The following is a 13509-nucleotide window of genomic DNA, read 5'->3' on the forward strand; positions in this document are numbered from 1 at the left end:
CACCGGAAGTGGACCTCGCGTCATCAAAACAAACCGCTGTTGTTCCCTCGCGGACGATTGTAAACAAGCTGTGGTCGTTAGCATTAGCCTGTTAGCTCCGTCATGGCGTCCTCCGCGGGGCTCCCTCCGCTCGGCCCGGGCCGCAGCGCCCTGCTCGCCGGCCCTCCCTCCGCGGCCAGGCCGCCTCTCCGGCCTCTGCTCCCGCACCCTGCGGCCTCGGCCGCCTCTACCCCGGGCAGCGTGATGGTGGAGTCGGTGGACGACGCGGAGGGCCTGTACGTGGCCGTGGAGCGGTGCCCGCTGTGCAGCACGTCCCGTCGCAGGCTCACCTGCGCCCGCTGCGTGCAGGCCGGGGATTTCGTGTACTTCGACGGCAGGAACGCAGACAGGTAAACCGACCTCCCCGCACGGCACCGCATGTTTCACCGTCACCGCGCTGTTCGGGACGATCTGACGTCAGTGTGAAGGTTCGAGTCCCGATATCGGTGAACTCTGAGCGGGTTCCTCTCAGGTGTGTTACCGGCCTGAACCAGCTGAGCTCTGGATCACAAGCTAATAAACAACAAACAGCCTTTGTTTGTGTTCCACGCGCAGACTTGTCCTGCTGACCCCACACAAACAAAAACCTTCAAGACACACAAACTTAAAGATAAAACTTTCAGAGGAAAATCGCTGCAGAGTGAAACAAGCTGAAGTATTTTTTTGTGCAGATACTCTGAGAAGGTGGAGAGATTGAAGAAGCTGAAGGAGGAGAAGGAGCAGCTGCAACACAGGTAACTGCTATACACCTGTAATATACAGAACATTTGTTATACACCTGTAACACATGGCACATTCACTTTCACACACCAGTTTGGTGCCTGGAACATCTACACACACATTTTTGTACGTCTAACATTTATATGCACACACACTGTTTATACCCATGTAGCATACATACGTACACACAGACACCTGTTATACACCTGGAACATAACCACAAACTTAATCACACCTGTACCATGAGTGAACGTTAAAGCTGTGTGTGTGTTTCACATAGAGTGCTGCAGCAGATGGACAGGAAGCTTCAGGAGGATCAGATGGTGAGTGTTTCCCTCATGATGTTTTTGGAAAAAAAAGTGAGCACAAACCAAGTTTAAAAACAGCTTTTTAAGAAAACATTTCATGCAATGAATGGCATATTTACCGCATCACAAAACCTTAATCTGCGAACCTTCAATATCAAATAACTAATTGCAAAATTCTCCTCATCGTGCTCCTCTTGCTCTTCCTTCTCAGAAGTGGAAGATCATGTCCTGCAGAATGAAGATCGAGCAGCTGAAGGAGGCGGTGGTTTGGGCGAACGAGGAGCTGAAGAGTGGTGAGTCTTCAGCCTCCTCCTCCTCCTCCTCCTCCTGTGTGGCTCTTGCTTCAGTCTCACCTTCTCCTCCTCCTCTCCCACAGATAAAGAGCTCCTGCTGCGCTCTCAGGAGGAGGCGCAGCGACTGCAGCGACGCGCCGGGCGTCACCAGGACAAACGAGACAAAATCGAGCGGCACAACCGACGTCTGGGAGAAGTGCAGGAGAAGAGGAGCAGGGAGCTGCAGGGCCGGCTGAGCCTCCTCGCAGCCCTGAGGAGGGAGCACATCCAGGAGCTCACCTCCCACATCTTCTCAATGCAGGAGGAGAAACAGGGCAGCAGGTCAGCGCAGACAGGATGGCGCTTCAGAATGGAGATTAAAAATTCATAAGTAATTCCACTATGAATTAATGGTCTATTTTTATGTGTGTGAATGTGATCGACACATTTTTCTGTGTGTGTGTGTGACTGTCAGAGACCCCGTGGATGCGGCGGCGGCGGCATTGGCGGACGTGGACGCGGCGCTGACGTCGAGCACAGTGAGCGAGCTGGCGGAGGCTCGGAGGACCACGTACCTGTCGGGTCGGTGGATCTGGGACGACCAGAACGGAGAGACCAGCATCAGCATCACGGGGCCGCCCGTCACTCTGCCCAGCAACGGCGACTGCTCCGCATACTACAGCTGGGTGGAGGAGAAGAGCACCAATCAGGGCCCAGGTCAGGGGGCTGGGGGCGGGGCTTCGTCAGGCAACTGTTTGGATTCAGATCTTCAATCACAATCTTCAGCTGTATCATTTATTGCAGTTGATCTTGTTTTGATTAAACTCAACAACGCCACAGTTGACTTCCGTTCTTTAACCTCTTTGACCTTTGACCTGGTGTCGCTACAGAGTTGGACCATATCAACCCGGCCCACACCATCAGCGCGGCGCTGTGCTACACCACGCAGCTGGTCACCATCCTGTCGCACATCCTGGATGTCAACCTGCCCAAGAAGCTCTGCAACAGGTGCGTTCAAGTACCGGCACCGGTGTAGGACAAACCAAGACTGGAAAGACTGACCAAGCATTGTGTTTCTAATTCATCTCGACTTCGACTCTGTTTTGTTTGTTTTTTTTAATCAACTAAGTCAGCTTGTGGTGTCTTTTGAATTCCAGCGAGTTCTGCGGAGACAATCTGAGTCGGTATCGTTTCACCCGAGCTCTCAGCAAACTCAACACCAACATCCTCCATCTCTGCTTCTCCCAGGTGAGCTGACTCCTCCTCCTCAGACTCCTCCTTACTTTTGACTCCTCCTCCTCTTCCTCAGTCTTGACTCGTCCTCTGTGTTGCAGCACGTTGATCCAGAGAAGCTCCACCCACATCACACCCTCAGAAACATCATGTTTCTGGTCGCCAACGACAACCTGGGAAGGTGAGTGTCATCTGTGTGTGTGTGCGCAAACTCTTCAGTGAAGCAGAGAAACATTGCAGCCAGTCAAAGAGTAGAGAGCAGCTGTGGCCCCGCCCCCTCTGCTGTGTGTTCAGGACGGGTCCGTTCGAGGTCAGCGCTGACCTGGAGGAGTCGATGGAGTTTGTGGAGCCGGAGGCGGCGGGACCGGCGGAGGAGAGCGGCGAGGAGGCGGTGACGGACGAGGAGACGGACCTGGGGACGGACTGGGAGACGGTGCCCAGCCCCCGCTTCTGTGACATCCCCTCACAGGTAGGCGGCGCCGGTCTGTGAGCAGAGCTCACACTGACCCCTCCTGTGGTGCATTCAGGGACCTCCTGTAACCTCCTCCGCTCTCTCTCGGCAGCCGATGGACCTTTCACAGAGTGCATTGCAGGTGTCTCAGCCCTCGGCCAACACTGGAGGAATGATCTCCTCTGCTGCTGCTTCAGTCACTTCCTGGTTCAGGACCTACACTGGACACCGCTGACACATACACACATACACACATACACACATACATACACACACACACACACACACATACACACACACACACACACACACACACACACACACACACACACACACACACACACACACACACACACACACACACACACACACACACACTCTGTGTGAACGCAATGAACTAACGTACTGACCCACTTGAAGTCTCGTCACCTGCAGATGAACTCTGTCTTTGTTTTTATTGGTAGATGTGATGAGAATGGGCCCTGTGCGGTTACCGTGGCAACAAGAACAAATCTGTTTTGGTCTGAAATAAACTGTTTTTGAAGTGAAAGTCTGATTCTTTGTGTGACACAAACTGTAAGAAAACGGTAAAAACTGTTGTAAAACAAATGCTGTAACTTCAACACTGTAGCAGGACTGCTGTCGCACAACACAGCGACTGCGACACAACATAACACAACAAAAAGTTCTGTAACACAACTACTGTAACAGTACAGCAGCGGCTGAGCTGTGCACGTGTCAGTGCATCAGTGAGCCGCTTTCCTTTCATTCCGCGCAGATTAGAGTGTTAGTCGTGCTTGGTATGTGAAGCTGCCATCTCACACTCACATGGTCACTACAACAATAACAACAGCAACAATGGTGTGTCGGCAAAAACAGGTGAACGAAGGACAAATAACAGCAAACCAAGAAAAAAATCACTGACAAGTTGATAAAAAAACTAATGAAAAAATAGTGAAGTAGAATGAAGTGGGGGCTAAAACTAACATTTAAAAAATGTTTTAAAAATCATTTAAAAAAAGTAAAAATTCAAACTAAGTCAAAAAAATGCAGAAATTCTTTAAAAAGAAAAGTCCTGTGATAAAGGTAACAAAAAGGAAAAGCAAAACTTTAAAAGAAAACAAAAGGTGAATATCTATAAATATTCAGTAGGATAAATATAGAAAACTCTGCCAACAAAGCGGAGGGCATGTCTCAAGGCTTCCTGGGAACCTTTGGACCTCCTCAGCTCTCTGCGGGCTTACACTCCGCGAGCGCTGCTTCCAGGATGAACACCGCCAAGGTGCTCCTGCTGCTGCTGCTCCACTGCTCCATCCAGAGCGCCACCCAGGAGGCCAGCGCCCCCCCGCCGGACGCCGCTGTCCTCTGGGATGAGCTGCAGGGCCTGAAGGAGCTGGTTCTTAGTCTGAGGGTGCAGGAGGTGGAGCGGCGTCAGACCCTGCGGAGCATGGAGAGCCGGCTGAAGGACAGCGAGGAGGAGGTGGAGGGGCTGAGGAGCAGGGTGGAGGTGGTGGAGGAACTTAAGAGCAGGACGGACACCGTGGAGGAGCTGAAGGGCAGGATAGAGGTGGTGGAGGAATTGAAGAGCAGGATGGACGTCGTCGAAGACTTGAAGAGCAGGATGAAGGAGGTGGAGGAATTGAAGAGCAGGACGGACACCGTGGAGGAACTTAAGAGCAGGATGGAGGCCGTGGAGGAGGTGAACAGAGGTCAGTCACTGCTTCAATACTTTCCTGAAACCTGCTGCGGTAGTTTGATATGAAATAACTGTTTTCAGATCTGAGGTCTAATTTCATTTAAAATTCATAAATTAAAGGATTGGAACATTGTTCTGTTTTAGTTTCACTCATATTCTATGAAAATCCAATTTAAGTCTCCATCTACTCCATGTTGGTCGAGACCTGGCCCTGGCCCTGGCCCTGGACCTGATCCTGGTCCTGACTGTGTGTATGTCTCAGTCCAGGCCCTCAGTGTGTTGGAGCTTCAGTCCAGACTGAATGGCAGCGAGAACTCCGTGGACGAACTGAAGAAGAAGAACTCAGGTGAGTGACGTCAGTTCAGCTCTGATAACAAGAGGCTCCTCTGAAAGCGCTTCCATAGCGAAAAACCAAACTGTTCCACACGAGCAGCAGGAGATGATGGAAAGAGAAACTCAACCGAGATAAAATGAAAGAAAAAGGAGAGAACAGAGAAGCAGCTGAACGGTCCAGGCTGGTCTAAAACATGACTAATGTCTTGAGATTAACTTTAAAAGCAGATACTGTGTCAGAATCATACCTGAGGAGCTGGTTCCACAGGAGAGAGAGGAGCGAGGGAGCTGAAGGTTCTGCCTGAAGAGCAAACCGATGCACTCATCGTTGTCTTGTGTGCAGCTCTGGCGGGCGAGCTGCCGTTCCTGAGGACGAGGCTGAGGGCGAGCGAGAGCACAGTGGAGGAGCTGAGAAGGAAGAGCACAGGTCATCATCTTCATCTTCATCACATTCATCCACGTCTTCCCTGCAGTCTGGACACAAACCAGTCTCTGTCTTTCAGTGACAATGTGCTCAAGTTAAACATGGTGTGTGTGTGTGTGTGTGTGTGTGTGTGTGTGTGTGTGTGTGTGTGTGTGTGTGTGTGTGTGTGTGTGTCCTTGTCTCCTGCTGTTCTCAGTTCTGTCCATGAGACTCTGCAGCACTGAGAGTATGATGGAGGAGCTCAGGAGGCAGATCTCAGGTCAGTTCATCTCTCTGTCCTCGGACCAGCAGAACCCTGTCAGGCTGGATTCCCTCACAGCTCAGATCAAGACCTAAACTTATAGAACCAGAACCTGAAACAGAACTGAGTTTAAACCAGGTAACAGGGGAAGGAATGAAGAGGTTCCCAGAACTTACGAACCAGATTCAGAACCAAACCAGGTTTAGATCAAAGTCCATCATTTGGTAAAGAACCAGTTCTGGACTCAGTACTGGAGTTATTACTTCCTGTGTTTCAGAGTTTTCTCCGTGTAACACCTCATCTGAGTTGATGTCTGTAGAGTCTGAGAGTCAGGTGAACATCCTGGAAGGTCAGACCTCAGGTGAGCAGCCGTCCAATCAGAGCATCCCCGATGTTCAAAGCTATAAAACAGAAGCAGAATCACATCAGTTTGTCAATAAAAACACTGATTTCTTGGTTCATTCATCTAAATTTGTCATCCTGACCCGACGTGTGCGTGCAGATCGACTGTCTGAAGTCATGAAGCTGCTGAATGACACTCAGCTGCAGCTGGAAGAGCTGAAGAGCAGCAACGCAGGTATCGTGATCAGCAGGTCACATGACCACAGGTCACACGACCACAGGTCACACAGGTCACAGCACTCACACTGATGTTCAGATCTGCAGGTCAGACTGAGAGACGACAAGAAACATCTGGAAGACCTGAGCACGCTGAACACAGGTAACACACACACACACACACACACACACACACACACACACACACACACACAGGTCACAGGCAGCTGGTGTTCTCATGTGTTTGTTGACCTCAGCTCAGACCGAACGTCTGCAGCGAGCAGAGAGACGACTGGACGACCTGCAGCCTCAGAGGACAGGTGAGAGGCACCTGGAAGCTGTGAAACAACAGGTGAGACTGTATGAGTGAAACAATGTCCTGTCAGCCGTCACAGCGCCCCCTGTGGCCGGACGCCTGCTGCTGCTGGAGGGTCGGCTGCTGCAGCTGGAGACAAACTACAGAGGTAATCAGACTCAGACAGGTGTGCCGCTTGTACAGGTGTGTTACAGGAAGGAGGGCCTACAGGTGTGTGTGCGTTTTTTCTTTATGTTTCAGATCAGAATTTTGAACTCATGAAGCTGCACAGAAAAGTTAGCACAACCGAGAGTCTGCAAGACAACCTGAACGCAGGTACACAACCTCACTGAACACGGCGTTCCCAAGACGACAACAACAAAACTAGATGCAGCTGAACATTGACAATAACACAACAACTCACACAGACTGTGTGTGTTCAGAGCTGCAGGTCAGACTGAGAGACAACGAGAAACATCTGGAAGACCTGAACACAGGTAACACAACACATGCAACAAAATGAGACCACACACACAGGTAACACAACATGAACGCACAGCTGTAGTACAACACGATCTCAAGATCAGTTCGACGTCATTTGAGTGTGTTTGATTTGTTTGATTTGGTTTGTGTTGATGTTTCAGGTCTGAGCTCTGAACTCATGAAGCTGCACATGAAAGTCAACACAACTGACAGTCTGCAACACAACCTGAACACAGGTACACACAACCACACTGAATATACGCAGATACACAATGACAGGAGTCTGAAAGTCAGATTTTCCAGTGCAGCGAGGGAGAAAAGCTCAACAAGATATAAATGACAACAACACTCACACATCCTGTGTGTGTTCAGAGCTGCAGGTCAGACTGAGAAACAACGAGAAACATCTGGAAGACCTGAACACACTGAACACAGGTAACACAACAGACACACACAAATGAAAGTAGGATAGTATACAGAGTTAACAACATGAACAATGTTAAGAACATAACATATTCCACTTCCTGTTTGTGTGTGTGTGTGTTTGTGAAATCTGTTTCACTTTGTGTTCATGTTTCAGATCTGAGCTCTAAAGTCATGAAGCTGCACACAAAAGTCAACACAACTGAGAATCTGCAACACAACCTGAACACAGGTACACAACCACACTGAATACAGACGCACAATGACAATTAAAATCTAAATGATGACAACACTCATACACCCTGTGTGTGTTTTCAGAGCTGCAGGTCAGACTGAGAGACAATGAGAAACATCTGGAAGACCTGAATGCAGCAAACACAGGTAACAACACACACACACACCTTAGTAACACAACTCAAAACGTATCAAACTGTCTATAATTCTTCACTCAAACTAGATTTCCAGCAGTTGGATAAATGTGACATTTCGTTCACAGGTGTGTGTGTGTGTGTGTGTGTGTGTGTGTGTGTGTGTGTGTGTGTGTGTGTGTGTGTGTGTGTGTGATCTGTTTCACTTTGTGTTCATGTTTCAGATCTGAGCTTTGAAGTCATGAGACTGCACAGGAAAATGAACACAACAGAGAATCAGCAACACAACCTGAACACGGGTACACAACCACACTGGACTCACCTACACAGCTGTATTGAACACTGTTCTCCACAACCACAATGAAGCTTGACACAGCAAAATAATGACAACAACACAACACTCACACAGACTGTGTGTGTTCAGAACTGGAGGTCAGACTGAGAGACAACGAGAAACATCTGGAAGACCTGAACACACTGAACACAGGTAACAACACACACAAATAAAGAAAAGATGATACACAAACCATGGTAAGCTCATACACAAAGGTAACGCAACACACACAGAGAGACAGTACACTCACACAAGTACAGGTAACACAACACAAACGAGTTGTTCAGTTCTTTCATCCTTCCAGTCAATTCCTCCAGCAGTTGTATGAAAGTTACATTTATTCCTATATGTGTGTGTGTTTGTGTGTGTGTGTGTGTGTGTGTGTGTGTGTGTGTGTTTCCCCTCTTTGTGGTCATGTTTCAGATCTGAGCTCCAAACTTTTGAAGCTGGAGGCAATTGTCAACACGACCCAGAATCTGAAACACAACCTGAACACAGGTAAACAGCAAGATTGTACACAAACAGAAACACACACTCACAACACTCACACACTCACACTGTGTTCAGAGCTGCAGGTCAGACTGAGGGACAACGAGAAACATCTGGAGGACCTGAACACACTTAAAACAGGTAACACAACATACTCAAGGACACACAAAATACAAGTAATATGGTACACAGAGATAACACAACACAAAAGCACAGAGGCAGTACAACACACACACACACACACACACACACACACACACACACACACAACACACACACACACACACACACACACACACACACACACACAAACACACACAGAAGTGAGTGTACATTCACTCTGGGTTCATGTTTCAGATCTGAGCTCCAAACTCATGACGCTGCACACAAAAGTCAACACAACTGAGAATCTGCAACACAACCTGATCACGGGTAAACAAACACACTGAATACCGCTTGACAATTACAATTAACACACAATGAATCTGGACACTGGTCATGATGACAACAACGCTCACACTGTGTGTGTTCAGCGCTGCAGGTCAGACTGAGGGACAACGAAAAACATCTGGAAGACCTGAACACAGGTAACACAACGTACAGAAACACAAATAAGCAACAATCTACAAACAAAGATAAGGGGTTACGCAACAGTAACACACAGGCGCACACAACTGGGTAAGCCAACACACATATCCTGACAGCAGTTGTAAGAAAGGGAGATTCATTTCACTTTGTGTTCATGTTTCAGATCTGAGCTCTGAACTCATGAAGCTGCACACAAAAGTCAACACAACTGAGAATCTGCAACACAACCTGAACACAGGTACACAATCACACTGAATACAGACACAATGAAAGTCTACAGTTAAATAATGACAACAACACACCTCCTGTGTGTGTTTAGAGTTGCAGGCGAGACTGAGAGACAATGAGAAACAGCTGGAGGACCTGAACACACTGAACACAGGTAACACACACACACACAAACAGGGAACACGACACAAGTTAGTCAGTTGTGTTTCATTCTTCAAATCAATTCTCCTTTAAAGCAGCTGTATGAAAGCTATATTTATTCCACTTCCTGCGTGTGTGTGTGTGTGTGTGTGTGTGTGTGTGTGTGTGTGTGTGTGTGTGTGTGTGTGTGATTTTTCCACTTTGATTTTATTGTTTCAGATCTGAGCTCTGAACTTATTAAGTTGCACCAAAAAGTCAACACAACTGACAGTCAGCAACACAGCCTGAACACAGGTACACAACCACACTGAATACAGACACACAATGAAGTTTATAGTTAAATAATGTCAACAACACATACATCCTGTGTGTGTTCAGAGCTGCAGGTCAGACTGAGGGACAATGAAAGACATCTGGAGGACCTGAACACACTGAACACAGGTAACAAAACACACACAAATAAAGGGAAAAGACTACACACACACACACACACACACACACACACACAGACACACCTTAGTAATACAAAACAAAGACTGATAACACAAACAAATTAAGTTTTCGTCCATCCAATTTACAGCAGTTCTGTCAAAGTCAGATTTATTCCACTTCCTGTGTGTGTGTGTGTGTGTGTGTGTGTGTGTGTGTGTGTGTGTGTGTGTGTGTGTGTGTGTGTGTGTGTGTGTGTGTATTTTCATTTTGTTTTTTTCAGATATGAACTCTGAACTCATGAAGTTACACACTAAATTCAACACAACTGAGAACCTGCAACACAACCTCAACACAGGTACACAACCACACTGAACATTGATCAACTACAATGAACACAGATACACAACAAGGCTGGATACAGCGACATGACGACAACACAACACGGACACAACACGACCCAGCATCACCACAGTAACACAACTCTCAGACACTGTGTCTTTTCAGAGCTGCAGGTCAGACTGAGAGACAACGAGAAACATCTGGAAGACCTGAACACACTGAACACAGGTAACACAACACACAAACATAAATAACAGTGAAACGACACACATATATGATGTATTCCACACACACACAACACTCACACAATCTGCTTGTGTTTAGAGCTGCAGGTCCGAGTTCGAGACAGCGAGAAACACCTGGAAGACCTGAAAACAGGTAACAACACATTTACACAAAGAGGTGAGAGCGCACAGAATTACACAACACAAAGAGATATTACAACACAAACACAGGTAACACAAATGTGTTTCATTTCATACTGACGCACTCTCCTATTGAGGTTATTAAAATCTGTCCCACTGTATTTGTGTGTGTATGCGCATTTTTTTCCCTTCACTTTTTGTGCTCTTATTTCAGATCTGACCTCTGAACTCATGAAGCTGTACACAAAAGTCAACACAACTGAGAATCTGCAACACAACCTGAACACAGGTACACAAAAGCGCTGAATACAGATACACAACCACACTGAACACATCAACAAAATATTCACACAGACTGTGTGTGTGTGTGTTTAGAGCTGCAGGTCAGACTGAGAGACTACAAGAAACATCTGGAAAACCTGAACACACTGAACACAGGTAACACAACACACACACAAATGAAAGTAAGATAGTATACAGAGATAACACAACATAAACATTGATACCACAAACATATTCCACTTCCTGCGTGCGTGTTTGTTTGTGAAATCTGTTTCACTTTGTGTTCATGTTTCAGATCTGAGCTCTAAAGTCATGAAGCTGCACACAAAAGTCAACACAACTGAGAATCTGCAAAACAACCTGATCACAGGTAAACAATCACTCTCAACACCTTTTGACAACTACAATGAATCCATATAGACAATGACACTAGACACACAACACTCACACATCCTGTGTGTGTTCAGAGCTGCAGGTCAGACTGAGAGACAACGAGAAACATCTGGAAGACCTGAACACACTGAACACAGGTAACACAACACTTGACTTTTCGTGTTGTGTCGTCTTGCCAACTCGTCTGAGAGTGTGTGAAATGTGGGAGAAGAGTTTCCTGTGAACACCTCCACCTCTGCCACACTGCAGTGTGTATTTCACTTTATGTTCATGTTTCAGATCTGAGCTCTGAACTCATGAAGCTGCACACAAAATTCAACTCAACTGAGAATGTGCAACACAACTTCAACACAGGTACACAACCGCACTACACACAAATACACAATCTCAACTATAAAACCACAATGAGCCGAACTGCACAACAATTTGTTTTTAGAGCTGCAGGTCAGACTGAGAGGCAATGAGAAACAGCTGGAGGACCTGAACACACTGAACGCAGGTAACACACACACACACACACACACACACACACACACACACTGAGACTGACAGATCTGTGGCTGTTGTGGAATTCGAGGCTTTGTTAAAGGAAAACAGAGAAAAAATTGATCATTGCGATTGCTTCACTGTATTTCAGAAGTTTCTGCTTTCAAAGTTGACTGTATGAACATAGTCCAGCTGTGCTAGCTGCGGTGTGTCCCATCCCTCCTCAAAAAAAATGATTCTGTTCTCAATTATGTCCACAGCTGGTTAAAGAAGGATAATACATAAACAATCAGCTTCACAACCAGTGACTAAACAATCACAACTCAGCAATAGAACACTCACACAGACACACATCCTGTTCATGTTTAGAGCTGCAGGTCAGACTGAGAGACAACGAGAAACAGCTGGAAGACCTGAACACACCAAACACAGGTAACAACACACATGTGGAGCGAGGCTTCAGGGTTTGAAGGCTACCTCTAACGCAGACGCCCTCCCCAGGTGAGCTGAAGGTGGCGTTCTCGGCTGGTCTGACTGATTCAGGAGCCGTCGGGCCTTTCGACCAAGAGACCACGCTCATCTTTTCCAAAACCTTCACCAACGTGGGCGGAGCCTATGACCGGACGTCAGGTAGACCCACCGCACGCTTGGTGTCCGTCTATTTGTACGTGTGCAGAACTATTGACGACGACTGTGGTGAGCACGCGCAGAAGCAGCGTTTCACAAAAGTTGCTTTTTCCGCCATCTACACGGAAATGGAGTCAGGAGTGTTTTCGAGAAGTTCCACCTTGGGAGATGTTAAAAAATGTCGTGTTTTCAGTGGCTCTGAGCACCGTTGTCATGTAAATGGACACTCGAACTGGTCCAGATGGCTCAAACTCTCATGAAGTCACATCGTAGCACAGAAAGATCAATGGACAGAGTGTGTCACCTGAACAGTTCCACTGCTGTGTCTTCCAGGCGTGTTCACTGCTCCTGTCGGAGGAATTTACTTCTTCAGCTTCACGGCTGCGGACTACCTGAAGGGCTACATGGGTCTGCACCTGTACCGCAACGAGAAGCCCGTCGTCTTCAGCCTGGACCTCAACGACCATGGTGGCTACACCTCCGCCTCCACCGCCGTGTCCCTGCAGCTGGACCGGGGCGACAGTGTGCGCCTGAGCCTGCCCGCCTCCTACCGGCTCTACGACGACTCCAGGAACTTCAGCATCTTCTCGGGCTTCCTGCTGTTCGCTGTGTGAGGCCCTCGCTCGCTGCCTGGAACCTCCGGACGACGTTTGCAGGACGTTGAGGCAGTGAATCGGGACTTAAGGATCAAGACTGAGCTCCGTACTGCAGGGAACTGAACAACACCTCCAACACAGAGTACCTCACAGACTCATGACAACAGGCGAGCTCAAACATGTAAACCACAACAGAACACTCACACTGACCAGTCAGCGTGTTTCCTAATGGAAACTCTTCACAGCTAGCTTTCTGTTAGCTTGACACGAATGCTAGCTTAATGAATGGGTTGATATTTGTACATTTGCAATCACTGAGTTGTTCAACTCGAATGTTAACTTCACTTAACCTCCCAATAGTTACA

At 47.6% G+C, this 13509-nt stretch overlaps 2 protein-coding genes and 1 long non-coding RNA gene across 5 annotated transcripts; all 3 read left to right on the top strand.

Moving 5' to 3' along the window:
- Positions 1-19: 19 nt before the first annotated feature.
- atg14 (autophagy related 14) lies at positions 20-3573 on the top strand. 3 transcript variants are annotated; one of them, XM_030117658.1, is made up of 12 exons: positions 20-389; positions 711-773; positions 1040-1082; positions 1279-1360; positions 1444-1681; positions 1815-2056; positions 2230-2347; positions 2497-2587; positions 2674-2753; positions 2867-3041; positions 3136-3285; positions 3384-3573. In XM_030117658.1, the coding sequence occupies exons 1-11, from the start codon at positions 103-105 to the stop codon at positions 3256-3258; spliced, it is 1542 nt and encodes a 513-aa protein (XP_029973518.1). In that variant the 5' UTR covers positions 20-102; the 3' UTR covers positions 3259-3285; positions 3384-3573. The 3 variants fall into 3 exon arrangements, 2 of the variants coding, with proteins under 2 accessions (XP_029973518.1, XP_029973517.1); XR_003933608.1 differs by lacking the exon at positions 3384-3573 and having other exon boundaries at positions 2835-3041; positions 3136-3275; XM_030117657.1 differs by having other exon boundaries at positions 3136-3573.
- Positions 3574-7599: 4026 nt separating this feature from the next.
- On the top strand, positions 7600-13162 carry LOC115406322 (adiponectin-like). Its single transcript, XM_030116273.1, has 8 exons — positions 7600-7708; positions 8746-8760; positions 10576-10623; positions 10975-11049; positions 11510-11572; positions 12291-12353; positions 12423-12551; positions 12882-13162. Exons 1-8 carry the CDS (start codon positions 7651-7653, stop codon positions 13160-13162), a joined length of 732 nt encoding a protein of 243 aa, XP_029972133.1. The 5' UTR covers positions 7600-7650.
- Positions 9244-10031, top strand: LOC115406323 (uncharacterized). Its single transcript, XR_003933521.1, has 3 exons — positions 9244-9254; positions 9419-9493; positions 10003-10031. It is a non-coding gene; the product is annotated as an uncharacterized LOC115406323 (long non-coding RNA).
- Positions 13163-13509: the final 347 nt, after the last annotated feature.

This window comes from Salarias fasciatus, chromosome 19 (assembly GCF_902148845.1).
Source record: "Salarias fasciatus chromosome 19, fSalaFa1.1, whole genome shotgun sequence".
In the NCBI taxonomy this organism is placed as follows: Eukaryota; Metazoa; Chordata; class Actinopteri; order Blenniiformes; family Blenniidae; genus Salarias; species Salarias fasciatus.

Bases quoted from the DNA above. Each gene is read 5' to 3' on its own strand.
- atg14 (XM_030117657.1), top strand. From the start codon at position 103: ATGGCGTCCTCCGCGGGGCTCCCTCCGCTCGGCCCGGGCCGCAGCGCC. The intron at 1,083-1,278 runs GTGAGTGTTTCC...CTTCCTTCTCAG, and splicing joins AGCTTCAGGAGGATCAGATG to AAGTGGAAGATCATGTCCTG. The intron at 3,042-3,135 runs GTAGGCGGCGCC...CTCTCTCGGCAG, and splicing joins TCTGTGACATCCCCTCACAG to CCGATGGACCTTTCACAGAG.
- LOC115406322 (XM_030116273.1), top strand. From the start codon at position 7,651: ATGAAGCTGCACACAAAAGTCAACACAACTGAGAATCTGCAACACAAC. The intron at 11,050-11,509 runs GTACACAAAAGC...GTGTGTGTTCAG, and splicing joins GCAACACAACCTGAACACAG to AGCTGCAGGTCAGACTGAGA. The intron at 12,552-12,881 runs GTAGACCCACCG...TGTGTCTTCCAG, and splicing joins AGCCTATGACCGGACGTCAG to GCGTGTTCACTGCTCCTGTC.